At 34.7% G+C, this 18,476-nt stretch overlaps 2 protein-coding genes and 1 pseudogene across 4 annotated transcripts; all 3 read right to left on the minus strand.

Moving 5' to 3' along the window:
- Positions 1-244: 244 nt before the first annotated feature.
- On the minus strand, positions 245-1,173 carry LOC148697778 (uncharacterized protein At5g64816 pseudogene; annotated as a pseudogene).
- Positions 1,174-7,405: 6,232 nt separating this feature from the next.
- Positions 7,406-9,351, minus strand: LOC137716453 (uncharacterized protein At5g64816). 3 transcript variants are annotated; one of them, XM_088690698.1, is made up of 3 exons: positions 9,244-9,351; positions 8,531-8,655; positions 7,406-8,002 (listed from the first exon to the last, which is right to left on the minus strand). In XM_088690698.1, exon 3 carries the CDS (start codon positions 7,966-7,968, stop codon positions 7,591-7,593), a length of 378 nt encoding a protein of 125 aa, XP_088546824.1. In that variant the 5' UTR covers positions 7,969-8,002; positions 8,531-8,655; positions 9,244-9,351; the 3' UTR covers positions 7,406-7,590. The 3 variants fall into 3 exon arrangements, with proteins under 3 accessions (XP_088546824.1, XP_088546825.1, XP_068312015.2); XM_088690699.1 differs by having other exon boundaries at positions 8,531-8,694; positions 9,244-9,347; XM_068455914.2 differs by lacking the exon at positions 8,531-8,655.
- A 1,918-nt stretch (positions 9,352-11,269) lies between these two features.
- On the minus strand, positions 11,270-17,861 carry LOC137715200 (sodium/calcium exchanger NCL1-like). The gene is made up of 9 exons (XM_068454442.2): positions 17,351-17,861; positions 14,438-14,653; positions 14,166-14,347; positions 13,909-14,054; positions 13,525-13,783; positions 13,184-13,329; positions 12,261-12,516; positions 11,730-12,032; positions 11,270-11,621 (listed from the first exon to the last, which is right to left on the minus strand). The coding sequence occupies exons 1-9, from the start codon at positions 17,769-17,771 to the stop codon at positions 11,373-11,375; spliced, it is 2,178 nt and encodes a 725-aa protein (XP_068310543.2). The 5' UTR covers positions 17,772-17,861; the 3' UTR covers positions 11,270-11,372.
- Positions 17,862-18,476: the final 615 nt, after the last annotated feature.

Consider the following 18,476-nt stretch of genomic DNA (forward strand, 5'->3'; position numbering starts at 1 on the left):
AAAAACAAAGCAGATTTCTTGTTTTACTTGAGTGATCATTTGGTTCAATTTTAATAGTGATCGGAGATGAGTTTTAGGTGGACAGAAATTCTTCAACACCAAAGGAGAATACGAAAATCTAGTTCATCCTAACGAGCCTAAAATCGATTAGCCAACCCAATCACATTATAATCGGAGAATTTAAGTCACAAAAAATCGGAGTAACTAACGCTAACAACTCGTTTCGTAATACATGTTTTCGCATTTAAAGAGAACTTGAAGAAGAGAGTTCAAGCACTCGCTCTGGCATCTCCGAAGGCAGATGTCATTCCAATTGGGTACTTGATGTTGGTTTACACAGACAGTGCGTGCGCATGCATCAGCACACGCATCAACCTCAGATACGCGGCAGACGGTAACATAAGTATCATGAATTGGGTCCTTTGAGAATGCACCAACCTTTTTCAGCATTCTCATCGACGTGCATACCCTTTCGCAGACAAAAATCTCATCAGAACTCTTCTCCCTTCCTCTAGCGCTCTTTAATCTCTGCTCTTCGGCGCGCATTTTCTTCACTGGAATTGCTTGTCCTGCAACCACTGCAGGGATAGCAGCTAAGAGGGACCACCCCACTTCCACCATCACAAAAGCAGGGGTCAACTTCTTCTTCACCAGCCTAATAGAAAAAGGAAAACATGACGAACTTAGATCATCATTTAGTCATCAGTGCAATGCCAGTTTAGACATTACTTTGTAAAATCTCCAGGTCACTTTGACATAACGAATGAGGTTATATTATATATAACTTGATAAAAAAAGTAGAAAAATTCAGGTCATCACGAGACAATCCTCGAATTGCGTATAGGAAGACACAATATCAATATCAACAAAATGCATATACCAGAAGTTCTGGAGCAAAATTTATTAATCCTGCACATAAACAAAAGGCCACAGAAAAAAAAAGTGCAAGCATTAGTCCAACATTTACTGTTATCCATTCCTAACACGAGACCAGAACCAAACAGACTCATATCATCTGATACACAAACAGTAACAGGAAAGATTGCTACAAGAATCCCGAAATGTTCATCAGGCATTTTTGTTTTCCTTAATCTTCAAATTTTTTTCTCTTACAAACAAAACAATTGAATTACTTTTAAATTGTCAAGTTACGTTTGATGTAAAAAATAAAAATGTTTAGTGATTAAAAAAATATATTTTGTTAAAAAAATTTATGTGTTTCTGATAAAGTGTTGTCACTTAAGGATTTTTTTAAGAGACATTTTCAAAAGGGTTCTCATACAGTAAAGATTCCAAATATTCCGGCTAGCATGCCTTTATTAATTACTAATGAAAATTGTTTGAAAACTTTGAGTTTTAATAATAAGAACAAAATAAAGGGTAAAGTGAATAGTACCATGATTGATTTTTTAGTATAAAAATGTAGTTTTTCGTTAAAGTGAACAGTACCGTGAGTTTTTCGTTAAAACTCCCTTAATTGTATTATGTGAGAGTTTTGAACTTGGCAACACACGCGACCATACGTACACTAAATTTCATGTCAATCATTCAATCGCAAAAGCAATCAACCTGCTCTAAATGTCAAAGTTTCGAAAAATTTAAGGTCAACAGTTTACTAATAACGATTGATAGATTAAATTGTGAGACCATATTTACGAATTAATTCCTAAGTATAGATCTATTAGTTGAGGATAAATTTTTGGCTCGTATCTTATACATCACATTTTAGTTCGATTTTTAATACGTGTAAATCACACCTTGGTGGCAGGAGAGACTAAAATATGTTTATGAGTTTTTCTGACTCTTGAAATGATGAACTGTTGTGACAAAGTCACTATCAATATCAACAAAATGCATATACCAGAAGTTCTGGAGCAAAATTTATTAATCCTGCACATAAACAAAAGGCCACAGAAAAAAAAAGTGCAAGCATTAGTCCAACATTTACTGTTATCCATTCCTAACACGAGACCAGAACCAAACAGACTCATATCATCTGATACACAAACAGTAACAGGAAAGATTGCTACAAGAATCCCGAAATGTTCATCAGGCATTTTTGTTTTCCTTAATCTTCAAATTTTTTTCTCTTACAAACAAAACAATTGAATTACTTTTAAATTGTCAAGTTACGTTTGATGTAAAAAATAAAAATGTTTAGTGATTAAAAAATATATTTTGTTAAAAAAAATTATGTGTTTCTGATAGAGTGTTGTCACTTGAGGATTTTTGTAAGAGACATTTTCAAAAGGGTTCTCATACAGTAAAGATTCCAAATATTCCTGCTAGCATGCCTTTATTAATAACTAATGAAAATAGCTTGAAAACTTTGAGTTTTAATAATAAGAACAAAATAAAGGGTAAAGTAAATAATACCATGATTGACTTTTTAGTGTAAAAATGTAGTTTTTCGTTAAAGTGAACAGTACAGCGGGTTTTTTGTTAAAACTCGCTTAATTGTATTATGTGAGAGTTTTGAACTTGGCAACACACGCGACCATACGTACACTAAATTTCATGTCGATCATTCAATCGCAAAAGCAATCAACCTGCTCTAAATGTCGAAGTTTCGAAAAATTTAAGGTCAACAGTTTACTAATAACGATTGATAGATTAAATTGTGAGACCATATTTACGAATTAATTCCTAAGTATAGATCTATTAGTTGAGGATAGATTTTTGGCTCATATCTTATACAACACATTTTAGTTCGATTTTTAATGCGTGTAAATCACACCTTGGTGGTCAGGAGAGACTAAAATATGTTTATGAGTTTTTCTGACTCCTGAAATGATGAACTGTCGTGACAAAGTCACTATCTAGTCCCATTTTTTTCTTTTTTTTTTTACATAAAAATCACATTTGCAAATCATGTGATATTTCCTGAAAAATCACTCTAATTGGCTCTTCATAACAATCTAATAACTAACATCTATATCATATAATTTACAAAAGAGAAATGCTAAGGAAATCTTTTTAATCTACCTCCTCATCTTTTTATCATAATTTTCGTGCTAATATTATAAAATCTTATGCCACAAATATAATGTAAAAGAGAGTGAGTCCACTTCGACAAAATCTCATTGGCATTTATCTTCACAAAATATAGTTTAAATAGTTGATTACCCAATATTTTTTTTTTTTTACCACAAAAGAAACAACTTGTTCGGAAAACAACACGTCGGCTATCGACAATAATATTTTAGCACGTATAAAGCAAACACTAGATTCCCGCGTTTGCAGCATCAAGTAGGCCAGGCCCTTGACTCTTAATCAACTTTATCACAGTCGTACCGTTATCTTCTGCAAAAGTCCTATATATTTCAAATTTGGGTATCTGTGGGATTTACCTCAAAAGGAAACAAATTTAATTCCATATTGGCCCACAATGTCTTACCAAAAATTACTTAAGAAATGGATAATCTTAAAAGAAGGAAAATGAATAGGTCGTAATCAGATTGGATTTCTTGCTTTCCTTTTCTTCGGTTGCTGGATTCCTTACTCTGAAGCTACCACTTTTTCTTTAACTATGTAATATGGTACGGATAAAGAGGAAGGAAGCTACCACTTTTTCTTTAACTACGTATTATGGTACGGATAAAGTGGAAGAAATGAGAGAGAGAGAGAGAGAAATGAAAGAAAATGAAGACAGGGGAAATGAGAGGGTGAGTGAAGGAGTACCGTGAGATTAGAAAGTCGGTGTGTCTCATTGGACTCAAAATCCAAGCATGAGTAAAATAAGATTGAAAGGGTCTTGATGTCACATCCCAGTCCGCATGGTAAAATATTGTTCGCTTTGGGCCACGTCCTAACGGTTTTGTTCTTGGGTTTCCTCCCAAAATGCGTCCCACTGTAGGGAGGTGGACATGTACATATAAGGCACATCACCTTCTCTCCCCCGGGCGATGTGGGATCTCATAATCCACCCCCCCTTAGGGACCCGACGTTCACGTCGGCACACTTTCGGGCGGGGAATGACTCTGATACCAAATTGTCACATTACAGTCCGCATAGTAAGGATTGTCCGCTTTGGGCCACGCCTTCACGGTTTTGTTCTTGGGTTTCCTCCCAAAACACGTCTCACTATAGGGAGGTGGGCATGTACATATAAGGCACATCACCTCATCTCTCCCGAGCGATGTGGGATCTCACAATTATTGTCACATCCCAATCCGCATAGTAAGATATTGTCCGCTTTGGGCCACCCCTTCATGAGTTTGTTCTTGGGTTTCCTCCCAAAACACGTCTCACTATAGGGAGGTAGGCATGTACATATAAGGCACATCATCTCCTCTTCCCCGGGCGATGTGGGATCTCATAATCCACACTCCTTAGGGGCCCGACACCCTTGTCGTCAAAATTCCGGCGAGGGAGTGGCTCTGATACCAAATTGTCACATCCCAGTCCGCATAGTAAGATATTGTCCGCTTTGGGCCACGCTATCATGGTTTTGTTCTTGGGTTTCCTCCCAAAACGTTTCTCATTATAGGGATGTGGGCATTTACATATAAGGCACATCACGTCCTCTTCCCTGGATGATGTGGGATCTCACATTTGAAGTATCATAAAATTAGGATAATGCTCTCGAACCTTCCCCTTTGAGGGCCATTTTGGTCATTTTATACATTCGCAAATTAAAAACAAATAATTTTCAAAATATATCGTAACAATTTTCGTTGAAATTTTGGTTAATATTGTAAATTAAGGAATATACTGCAAAAGTAATAATGATATGAAAATATAACATTTAACTATCTTCTCAACTACATTGTACTTCTAGGTGGGAATAGACTGGTTGTCAGTGGTAGTGGCCAAGTGATGGCTAGCCAACTTGTGTTGCTAGTTCATTTGGCAAACATCTTTCTTAGAGATATGCCTTGGAATACAAGACATTTGAGCTAATTAAACTTTAAATGCTTTAAAAAAGTAACACCACTCTCCAAACACTACAGCCAAAATATCTACAATGGCCTCACCAAGCTCATCAAACACCAAGAACAATAATACAGAAGAAAATGTTTTTTGCACGTCAGTTTTCTCCTTTTCCATTCAGTCCTTAGTTTCTGACCCTTTATTATTTAGTTTACGAAAAATTCTATTCTAATCCTTATCTAAGATTACTTTTTGAATAAAACTTTGTCTATAAGATTAAAATCTAATTATAATCCTTAGCATTTAATTGTAATTTTTAATATTAAATAAGTTGTAATAATTATTGAATTTTTTGTTTGTAGGTTATATATTGATTCTCATCAATAATAAAAATGTTATTTATCATTGATAGTTATTATTAAGTTCCCATAATAAGAAAAATCATTTATTATTATATATTTTTCATTGTGTGTGAATTTGTTCATATATATGTATATTTTTTTGTGTATATGCATATTACGTACATACGTATGTTTATATACTATAGTTGTGTATCGATACATTTGTACTGATACATTCACACCGAAAATTATGTACCGATACATTCGTGCCAAAACTTACGAACATATGCTTATGTACCTATGAGTAAAATAAGGTACCTAAAGTTATGTACCGATACATTTGTACTGATACTTTCGTACCTATGAATAAAATAAGGTACCGAAAGTTATGCATAAATTTTTTTTTGTTTTGTTGTAGAATTTTTTTAATAATAAGAAGTTGAATTTTGAATAAATTTTTGTATTTTAATATGATTGGAGCACAAAAAAAGAAAAATAATAATTATATGGATGGGTAAAGAATTTCGAATGGTAAGTTTATAAATGATAAATGTGCTATAATTACTTAAATATGGTAAGTTTTAAAAATAGGGATTTTATTAGATTTTGAAAACTATTTAGGTTAAAATCTAAAAACAATCTTATTAAAACCCTAAAATCTAAAAGCCCTTTTGGTTTATTCAATTCAACAACAAAAAAGAAAAAAGAAAACAAAAACGTCAAGGAGATAAAAAGTGCGAAAATTATTTTCTTAATACAAATACAATTTGTCTCTACAATATCTGGACAATTTCAATAGAGCAAAAACCCTTGAACTATTCGTAACCTTTCAATGTCCGTTTTATTTTATTTTATGTATAATTTTTTTTAATCAAAATCTTCAATTTCTTATACAATTCCAGGTGAGAATGCATTGTTTGTTCGTTAAAATTAATTTGATCTCTTTGTCGGCATGCAATATGCCCTCCCTCTTGAAAGGCTACGTGGACGCATTACGCCCTCCCTCTTTGCAAAAAATTAATTAAAGAAGAATATGACCGATCCGAACCGATCCGATCCAAGCATCTCCACTGCCTTCATCATATCATATTTTTATATTTCATATCTTATTCTTCTACTAATTAATGAAAGATTTGGCTTTGTTACATGGTTCTTAATTAGATTCTCATCACATTCATTTTTTTGATTAATTGGAATATTAACAGACAATTGTGCCTGCTTTTACGAATGATATCAATGATTATGGACTGATATACTAGAAAAATTCATTAATTTTACATTACAAACGTTATAATCGTATCATTCTTTCTTTTTTATCATCATCTAAAAATTATTTTTTAAAAAAAAATCATTTGATTTAGAGACTGGTGTGGGAAGAGAAAGAAGGGGCCAGGTGGCTGGGTTATAGGCGACTTTGCGGGGTTGTTGGTTACAGCGCGGGGGACGGGGAAGATTCAGGGGGCCAATGCTTTGATGGCAGAGGCCTCTACCATTCGAGAGGCATTGGAGGAGTGCAGCAGAGATGGTTTGTCAAACATTATCGTGAAGTTGTTAGGATGATAAGGACGGAGATCGGTGTTGATGCGGAGGTGGAAAGCATAGTTAATGACATTTGGGCTTTACAAATGATGTGGGGACTGTTTCGTTCGAGATTGTTCGTCGAGAAGGCAACCGAACGGCACATTCTGTTGCAGCATTTATTAAAAAAATTGGAGGTTCTTTTAGATGGGATGAAATTGGTCCTGAGTTCCTTTTTAACATCTTAACTTAAGATGTAAATATTTCAATTAGAATTTAATAAAGTCTATCTAATGAAAAGAAAAAAAAAAATTAACATCTTATCATCAAAATGTTAATTGGGGATTTAATTGTTCGACACATAAAGACAACTAAACGGTCTCCAAATTTTAGGTGAATTTTAAACAATAAAGAGAATAACTGGTTCTACTTCCGACATTTATGCCGTAAATAATGTCACATTGTTATTGAAAAAGAAATGACTCAAGATATGCCTGTATTGTCCAACAAGTTCAAACGCCCAAAAGAAAGCAAAGAAATGTATCATGATTAGCAAACTTTGCGCAGTTTACACTGATGATTGACTATCACTCTTTTTCTTTAAAAAACAAAACAGATTTCTTGTTTTACTTGAGTGATCATTTGGTTCAATTTTAATAGTGATCGGAGATAAGTTTCAGGTAGACAGAAATTCTTTAACACCAAAGGAGAATACGAAAATCTAGTTCATCCTAACGAGCCTAAAATCGATTGGCCAACCCAATCACATTATAATCAGAGAATTTACAACCCAAAATCGGAGTAACTAATGCGGAGTAACTAATGCTAACTACTCTCTTTGTAATACATGTTTTCGCATTTATAGAGAACTTGAAGAAGAGAGTTTCAAACACTCACTCTGGCATCTCCTAAGGCAGATGTCATTCCAGTTGGGTACTTGATGTTGGTTTACACAGACAGTGCGCACGCACGCATCCGCACACGCATCAAGCTCAGATACACCGCAGACGGTAACACAAGTATCAGGAATTGGGTCCTTTGAGAATGCACCAACCTTTTTCAGCATTCTCTTCGACGTGCATACCCTTTCGCAGACAAAAATCTCATCAGAACTCTTCTCCCTTCCTCTAGCGCTCTTTAATCTCTGCTCTTCGGCGTGCCTTTTCTTCACTCGAAATGCTTGTCCTGCAACCACTGCAGGGATAGCAGCTAAGAGGGACCACCACACTTCCAGCATCACAAATGCAGGGGTCAACTTCTTCTTCAGCAGCCTAATAGAAAAAGGAAAATACAATGAACTTAGATAATCATTTAGTCATCATTGCAATGTCAGTTTACACATTACTTCGTAAAATCTACAGGTCACTTTGACTTAACAAATAAGGTTATGTTATATATACATAATAACAAAAGTCGAAAAATTCAGATCATCACGAGACAATCCTCGAATTGCATATAGGAAGAGACAATATCAATAGCAACAAAATGCCTATACCAGAAGTTCTAGAGAAAAATTTATTAATCCCACGCATAAACAAAAGGCCACAGACAAAACGTGCAAGCATTAGTCCAACATTTACCGTAATCAATTCCTAACACGAGACCATAAGCAAGCGGACTCATATCATCTGATACACAAACAGTAACAGGAAAGATTGATACAAGAATGCCTGAGTGTCCATCAGATATTTTTGTTTTCGTTAATATGTTCAAAACATTATTGCCATCACCTACAAAAACATTTGAACATTCTGTTTTCCCTATAAACAAAATCTTCCAACAAAAAATATTACTCTTACAGTTGGTTTTAGAATCCAATGCAGAGTGCAAGGAAAACTGCTTCAGCTTCAGGGCTACAGGTTCTTCTGCACTTGAAAAATCAACTGCAGAAGCGGGGCCTCTCTCTCAGGTTCCATTGGTAGGCCTAGATATTCACGTCAAGTAGACATTTGTTTGGCCAACTCTTAGCACATCGCCACCACCAAGGACATGACCAGATGAAGTAATTTCAAGAAAAACAACCCAGTTGAAGCACAATAATGCAATTAATCCATCGTTACCGAAAACCAGTATATTCAAGTCCTCAGTATCTCTTTTGTAATGATCCATTACTCGATTTTTTTTCTCCCTAACTCGCTGTACTTTTGCGAAATTGATCAGTTACTGGCACCTAGTAAATAAAGAAAATAATCCACACAGCTAGAATTTCATCCTAAACCCTAAACCCTAAATGTCACAAATAAATATAATACATGAATGCCTAGATTTACTAAACGTACACAAAAAAATTAGTCTCAAACACTCAAACGTGACATTTCTTCAAGAATTATAGCGGATCGCAACCTCTCGTATACAATCCATGTAAATACCAAGACTTGCCCGCATCAGAATTTTGCACAAAAGAACAAAAATTACAGAGAAGAATCCACAATCACAAAAATAAAACCAAATTTCAGTGCTGGAAAGGACATAAATTGATTCAAATTTCTGGAGAAATGGAAGATTAACTCACTGAAAAGTTTGAAGCTTTGGAGTGGGAGTAAATTTGGGGGCGTTTCTGAAGTTGCGGAGCTTCTGGAGGTGCTTGTGAATGCCGTGAAGGTGAAGAGCGTCTGAGGTAGTGACTGAGTCGACTGACCAGTGAGAAGGCTTTTAACTTTTTACAGTTCTAATTGGGCTTGGGCTCCTCAGGCTTACAGAAACGAAAATAATAAGAGGGCTCAAGGCCCATAGACAGAAGAGGCCAAGCCCAATTCCTAATATAAGTGGAATCTTCAAAGATTTATGAAAAAAAAAAAATTTAATTAAAAAAATGCTTTATTAAAGATCATGATAATGTATGTAGGATATCACAAACCATTCAAATCCAAACGTGAATATCATAAATTATAGTTGTGTTTTTATTATAAAAGACACGCTGCATAATTACTATTAAATGACATAAAATACAAAGATGCATTACCGTCAACACTTCACTAAATACCAAAACTGCCAAAAGAAAAATAAAATACACTAGGCAGTGTACATTATCGATGCGGGACTGTGTCAAAAAACCTTAAAAAAACAAACTACTTCGAGATAGGGAAATAGACCGCCGCACATGCTTAAACCTTAATATACACCAACTATTTTGAACATAAAATGATATTAATAAAAACCAACGCATGAAGAATCAAACCTAGCCGTAAGATTAACAAGAGACACTGCTTACCACCATAACACAAATGAATTGGTGATATTCCATTTAGTTGTTGGTTATTTATATTTAACCAACATAATATATATTTTTTTTTCGGGGCACCCTAGACGGCCCTTTTCCGGCTGCCCTCAAGGCGGCCTTGGTTGTTCCGATCATCACCCCCCGGCTCCAACATCGATAAACAACGCAAGAAGTTTCATCGATACATCCCCAAATGGTAACTGACTATATATTAGTGTAAATAAATCACAGTAAACTGGCATGCATTGGCCGAATGAAATATATGGCTTGGTGACAATGACAAATCTCTAGCCAAAGTGGGAAGAGGGAGAGAGAGTGAACATTAAACGAACTTATTTCTCTCCCAAATGCTTATGTGAGGTTGTAACTAATAAATCGTTTGTTAGGATGAAACTTTATTTAATTGAAATTAAGTTCTATTTGACTTGATATACTTTTTATGTTCTGAAAAATTTAATCTTTCAAGTCAATTAGAATGCGTTAGATGTGTTAATGTTTAGAAGATTAAAACTTTTAAAATGTTGAACGTTTTTCAAAAATGTGTTGAAGAAGCTTAAACCGACAAAACCAAACCGAATCAAAACGAATAATGGTTTGGTTTGGTTTGGTTTGAATGGTGGTATTGGTCAAAACCGAGCCAAACCAAACTGAACCGTTGAATGCTTGTTGGTTTTGTTCTATTTTTTGCGTCAAAACTGAATCAAATCAGTCCGCCCCCACCCTTATTAGTAGCAAACTTCTTATTTGACAATTGTTTGATATCGGATGGTACCAAAACTGATCGGAATGGGATCGGTTTGGTATCAAAACTTAACATGGACAAAACCGAACCATGCCAAACTGAGCGAGAATTTTGGTTTTGGTTTTAGAATAAGTCCACCCCTGAACCGTACAAGAAGTAGAAAAATGCATGGAATAAAGATATACCAACTAAATAGTCTTACATATCGAAAGGCTGAACCTTTGAAAAACTAAAAAATTATTGTATAGAAGAATTAACAAAGAAAGAAACTACATAGGTTCCACAAAAGAAATAACATGTTGTAATTTAGTGTTTTTGACTCATTTTTTTAATTTCTCGCATTTATATATTTGAGTCATATACAAATATACATTGGGGTTATAAAAGCTATTGGGGGTATGAGTATCCAATGACCTCATGTTGGCTCCGTCCCATAAAATATTTTTCATCCCCGTAAAGGCATGAAACCCTAATCTTATAAAGCAAAAAGAAATATATACTTAGAATTTTATTTCAGAATTTATTTCTATCAAAAGTTTCACATTATTAGTGCATCGCTTCAAATCCAATAAAAAAAAAATGGTAAAATTCTGGCCTTTAAAAAGAACAAAGAATGGAACAATAATTCCAAACATATGTGCATGCTAATTTACAAAAATACTACATCCTTGAGCTTAATTCAGGTATACTTGACAACATCATTGAGAATATAGACTAAAAGCAATGAAATTGGGTATAGAAGGTAGGCCAAGAATGATGTCCAAAGGGAAAAGGTGGAGACAAAGCTTGCAATGAAACCCATTACTGTGCAAACAATTAAAACTACCAAGACTTCAGCAGAAAAATCCCAAATCATTTCACGAGCATAAATTATAGCTAGCAGCACAGAAAATCCTAGAACATTGTTCATAAACACCCCACCATAAATCTGCATCCAAATAAATATGTTCCACATAAAACATGAAAAAAAAATATATTAGGTTTTATTTAATTGAAAATGAAAGAAAAAATACGAAAATTAGGCACAATGACAAACCTCAGAAAATGTCAAAGATGTGGTTCTTGGAGTTTTTTTTGAAGCTGCCTTAATTGCTGAAGTGGCTTGTCTGGCATTAGTTGCCAAGGGGACTAGCACAAATGCTACAAGGAAAGAAGGGATGCTTGCAGCTATGGACAAATTCTGAACACTATCTATAAGAGGTTCTGCTAAAACTGCCAATACAACAAACCCTAGAACCAAATATGTTATAGCTTTCACCCAAGCCCATATTGACTTGTCAATAGCTCCAACACTGCTTTTCTCTTCATCCACCAACTTATCTGTTTCTTCCCAAGTTCTCTACACAATCATTTAAAAAAATTAAGCTTAACATCTGTAATCATGTAAACTACACTTTGATCCATGCGCACAAAACTTTTCTTTTTGTATCTTTAACGAGAGTGATTTCTATATATGTGTCAGACGAACGATTTGCATATAAGGAGAAATCAGTTTCTTATAGGATAAGAAGCTCAGCAGTGTTCATTTCAATTCCTTTTGCCTTATATAGTTCACAGAGTTACTTACTTGGTAGATATCGTCCTCAGATTCAGGTGAAGGAGGAGCTTGATCGTTGGATTTGTTTATCCATTTTGTTAATCCAGCAACAAATTCTTCCTCGCTAATCAACTGGTCTCCACTTGTGTCAAGTTCTTCTATCAGTTTTACAACTGATTCATCCACGTTTCCCGGAATTTTACCAAACTTGATATCCCCAATCAGTTTTCTCAATTCTGATTGGGATATGAAATTATTTCCATCAAGATCAATCTTTTCAAACAACCTGTTTTTCCATGTTGAAGAAGGTGGTCAGTAGGCTCAATGCCACAGCAATATAGAGTAACAGATTTTCTCTCCTGCGCACCGGGGGTGTGCATGGGTTGTACATGACCTGATTTAAACTTGGTAATTACCACCATCAGTGGGGTTAGAATATTCAAACTATTATTTCTCTTTTTCTATAGCCAATTTAGGACTTAATACACCCCTTCACGTGGGACCCAATTACTGGGTCACACATGGGAGGTCCACACCTTGGCAACCACTTGAAGCCAAGGGGACTCATCTTACACGCAGGGCCAAGGAACCCACCCATCATGTGACATTATGTATGGACCCGCTCTTTGGCTCTAATACCATGTAAAATTATCAGAGAGACAGGCCAATGGCCCACTTCCAACAACACTGATACCGTCCTTAACTTGGTAATTACCACTTGCACAATCCGTCAAATGTGAGGTTTTATCACAAAAGGTCTCGGTGTTAGTTGAGTAGGATTAGGATATTTAAACTATTATTTCTCTTTTTCTATAGCCAATATGGGACTCAACACAACATTCTATGACGCCACGAGAACATAAATGTATACATAGCAACCAACCAATTAGTCTATGGTACCCTTTTAAAAAGGGTACTGGTTACTCTTTAATTAGACGAAATGTAGTTCGAACCTTCTAATATTTGGTATGTCAGGCATGCCATCGTTTGTGACAATGCTTCGGAGTGAATTGCTTTGGACATGTCTTAGTACTTCTGACATTAAGTCCTTCTTTATTTCACGTTCTCTTCTTCTATTTATAATCCAAGGTTGAAAGACCTGCTCATCAGATATAAATTATTGAGTAAAATGGACGTAAGTTAATATGAAATAGGCAAATGATCTTTTTCACATAATGCATTTCATTAAAGTTCGTACTATAATCTGGGCATGCATGATATATAGGCCTCATTTCAAGGTGTGTTGAAAGAAGAAATGAAAAATTGGAGGCCAACTTGGAGGTAGTTGAGTTACCTCATATATGTTCTCCAACGATCTTTCTGTATTTTGTTTATGCACTGACTTGATCTCCTCAATCCATTTTGTGAAGCCATTGATGAATTCGTCTTTATTAATTTTCCCATCATTATCTAGATCAAACTGTTTCATCACTGCTTCTGTTCCTTTGTCCTTGTCATCTTCTGTTGATATGAATTTGATTTCACGAAGAAGTTCTCTTACTTCAGAAAGTGATATGTAATTGTCACCATCTTCGTCTACTTCCTCAAACAGCCTGCAATGTTTAGTTGGTGACCAATCAAACAATACCCCTATTTATGCAATTCCACATGACCAAGGCATTATTTGATTAGCAAATTTGGTGACTCTTAACACTGGCAAGATTCAACGAGACCTCACCTTCTTATAGCAGTTATATTTGGTGCCCCTTTTACGGTGAGGACTCTTGCCAGAGCATGTTTTTGGACATGTTGTAAAATGCTTGAAACCAAATGCCCATGTTTCACAAATTCTAATCTTCTTTTTTGAACCCAGGGCCGGAAGATCTGTAAGGTTTTAGAAGTAAATATTTTACATGAATACTCCAAAGACATCAATATATATATAATAGTAATAATATTATTAGTTCATACATTGAGATATTCATGAATGCGTACCTGATAAATGAAGTACAATAATAGGAATACAACAGAAACACTGAGAGCAGTCAAGATTGCAATGCGTTCCCCGGAAGAGGATGGAAAGATTTTTGCCATTTGCATGATAAGAAATGGTATTACTGAACAAACCATAATCCTTGCAAGGGAGCTGGTCTCTGAATCCGTAGTAATACCCCAATCTATATATGGATTCAAAGGAGTTAAAAAATGTAATAACAAGTTGTCCATGGAAATTCTTCTCTAAGGTAGTGAGGAGGCTGAAGGCTGACCTGTCAAAGATGCAGAGAGTCTTTTCCATGAAAAAGAGGATGAATTTGAATCATTGGGAGCCGTAGACCTTAGATTATTTGAAAACTCTTGGCTACTGACTATTACACAGGTCCCCCATAGTATTGTTAAGCTCAAAATTGATGATCCAGCCAACAACCCAACTCCAGTATAGACATATTCCTGAGCAATCTCCTTGGAGTTAAAAAAACCAGAAGCTGCGTGAAGAAGGTGAAGGGTTACACAAAAGGGTGTAATTATGCAATATAACTTCTGTTCCAAAAAAAAAATTTATGTTACTTTTTTTGTTTCTTTTCTTTTCTTTTTTTTTTTAAAGGAAGACAACTGGTAGCAAGTCAAAATTAAGTTACTTATTGTGTGGTTTAACTTAACTCCCGTGCCCTTAGTGTAAAATATATAGTCGTACTAAAAAAAAAGGTATAATTCTAGAATATTAATTTAAGTAGTTAAAGAAAATCAATGAGTTTAATTGATTGCAACTTTTAAATCCTGTAGTGTGGTGGTGAGATTAATAATTTAAGGGTGGTTTGATAATTATTATTATTTTTTATTTTTAATTTTTAATTTGTGTGTTACTGACAAAAAAAAAATACATGAGAGAAACGAGGGATGAAGAATAATGGATGAGGGATGGTGCGAGACATGTAGAATAAATCAACACATTGGAAAAATAAGAGACTTTGCATGTGCTTATAAGAAATTGGATTACTCCCTAAATTGCTAATTGGTTTTATGATGCAATCTCAACTTTCTTCTCGGTATAAGAGTAGATTGTCCCATATTTGAAGTTTAACGGTCACACATGTTCTACGTCTCCCGATCTATGTTGTACACATGCTAAACTTGAAAATTCGCTACACATGAGGATATGTGTTAAAAGTGAATCCCACATCGAAAAAAGGCGGGATTCGCAATTGGGCTATCTACTCTCTATATTTCCAATTGATTTATGGTAAAATATCAACTTTCTTCTCCAATAAAAAAAAAAAAAAACCAATTTTCTTCACAAAGAAGAACACACAAATAAAAACTAAAATTATTTTCACTTTCAAATTTTTGTTTTAATTTCTTCTTTCTCCCATCACCCTTTTTCATCTTTTATTTTCCCTATATCTATGCACAAACATGAACAAATAGTTATCAACGAGCTTCAAATCTTTTGTACCCAAGACTATATGGCCTCTATGTCTCTTGCTCTAAGAGTACCCATTCCCGTCTCGCCGACCACACTCACCAACACGGCCCCCTCACTCGAGGGCCACCACCTCTCTCTCGGAGGGTTTGGGGTATGAATCTAGGAATATCTGAATCTGATTCATTTTCACATTTAAGTTTTTTTTCTCCTTTGTGGATGTGTGTTTTATTTCAAATCTGGGGCTTGTAATTTTGGAACTTTGGATTCTTTATTTATTCACAATCCTTGGGTCTAGTGTACTTAGTTGCTCTGTATACTCAAGTTTTAACTCTGGCCCCGCTGATATCTTGACATATGTTTTATTGATTTAAAACGTAATAGACGTGTTAATTAATTTTTAAAATGTAATCAGTGTGTTAATTAATTTTTCTTAAGTTTAAAAAACAAAGAACATATGATATATTTTGATTGCGTCAAATCAAATAGTGAGTATACAATATATTCGTTAGTGAGTACTTAAATATTATTAATTATTAATTACTTCCTTTACTTAATTCGCAAACAATCCCTTACAATTGTCATCACACTAATCAATGCCTACGAAAGTTGACTTTAAAATGGGTTTCTTGAGTCTTGGTCTTACGATTTTTATTCTTTTTTTTTTTAAGTATATTGTTTACAACACGATTAGCCAACCTAAGTCATTCAGCAAATCTTCTATTAAATAATTGTGTAATATTTTTCTTCCTAATAAAATAACTGTATAATTAATTATATATTGTGGTTCACTAATTTGATAACATGTGTGCATATCACAACTCACAAGCTAGTATATATTATGCATGTCCTTATTCTATGAAGATTTTTCACGGAATGACCAAAATGATTGATTGTGGACAAACTCAGAGATCAATTCTATCTATTTCAAATCTCAAGGATCAAAATGAGGAGTTATGCAAATCTCATGAACTATTTTAACTAAAAAACCTTTTGCACCACAGTTAAGTGATGGTAGTGTATGAAACCCAATAAATACCTGGTGGACCTCGAAGACTTACAAATTAAATTCTGAATGTCTTTCATATTAACAGTTGGCATCCCTCATATCCAACTATATACTCTAATTATATTCATTAACAACAATTTCAAGGAATTTTGGATATTTGTGACTGTAATTAGGTTAATTTTTTTTTTTACTTTTTGAAAAAAAGAGAATAACTGTTGACAAGTCACGGTTATCTACTATTTCTAGGCCCGGAGAGGCTTTGAGAAATTTTGGATATCTGTAATTATGTTTATCCAAGGGAACTATTATTAGCATTCCAAAAATCTCGTTCTACACTCCTCATAAGTGTATTTTTCTTTCTAATTATAGAAAGTTTGGAATGCCAAATGAGATTTTTGAAGTGCTAATAACAATTCCCTTATCCAATAATTAACAATTCGATGATATAACATATGAGATAGATTGGCATTCAAGACAGTATTCAATTAAATTATGTACATAGCACATTAATCATATATCAAATCTAATTCATTTGCTACGTTGTGTGATCAATAGCACATGATCGTGAATGTTGGACATTCGTTTCATGCAATAAGTGTATGAAAGTTTTTCTCCATACGAAAGGAAGTCAAAATAAGCAGACAAGTAAAACAAATTTAGCAGATCATCATCTATGATTTGTGACAACAAGAAAGAAGATAAAAATTTGTGAATTGTGTATGGAAATTAAGAAGAATAAGAAAATTTGCATACCAAGAAGTAAAAGAGACTCAGGAAGGGCACCGATGACGTGAAATGCACTAGCACCAAACACACCAGGACCCAAGATCTTGAAAATCTGTTCACCTCCAGCAGCCAAATAAGACTCACCATGAAACAACAAGTATTCATACACCACCATTAGAAACACATGCCCAAAAACACTGTTGGAGCATGGCAAGAACCCGTAAAGCTGCTCGCACGATGACTCTGTTGAATCGATATTCTCAATTCTTTTGAGAAGTAACAGGGAGCTGCTGCTTTGATTTTGATATTCATGATCTATACCATCTGAAACCAATTGGGAAGACGAAGTACCCTGAGTATTGAGTCCAAAAGAACGACCTCTGACTTCCACCGTTATTACAAGAAGAGCAAAAACTACCCAATATGCAGTTTTGGTGATGTTGCTCATTGATGATCTTCTCTCTTCTTGATCTGCTAGAAAAGAGGACGGGAGCTAGAGGATGATATGGAAGTTGATTATTTTATATTTTCATGTCAATTGTCATGCTTATGAGCTTAGAAAAGTATACGGAAGACCAATGTGCGTAAATAAGGTCAATCGTTAAATTGCTGATTTTTCAGTGGTTAGAGAAGATTTTTTGTGACTTTATTCCAAATCAGAAACACCCAAGCAGCCAACTGTCATAAGAATAAGGAGAAGTAATAAAAAGCCCCTCACAGGAAAAAGTTATTCAGTACTACGGTCTGGTGGTATTCCTCTTCACTTAGAAGTGAGAAGTCTTAGGTTCGAATTTCGTGGATGGCGAATTCGATACCAAATCAGGTTGCCTATTGTACGGCTTAGACGAACTCCCCCTTCCCTTAGTGTAAAATATCGATGTACTAAGAAAAAAAAAAGTGACTATTGTCTACAAATTTAGTCTTTCTAGCGCTATCCCTCACAAAATGTTTAAGAGTGTTAGTGAAGCAAGTTGGAGTTTCATCACAAACTTAATTGACAATATGAGAAGTAGCCCAATTTTTATAAACCTTTGTAAGGTTTCTTTTATTGATGTAAGATTGTTTTACCTTCACATCCTCACACGCTTCTCATATGTGGTGAATTTTCAAGTCTTACACACAATACGAATTGGGTGACGTGCAACAAATGTGG

The sequence above is a fragment of the Pyrus communis genome, chromosome 3, assembly GCF_041283825.1.
Source record: "Pyrus communis isolate YQ-2024b chromosome 3, ASM4128382v1, whole genome shotgun sequence".
In the NCBI taxonomy this organism is placed as follows: Eukaryota; Viridiplantae; Streptophyta; class Magnoliopsida; order Rosales; family Rosaceae; genus Pyrus; species Pyrus communis.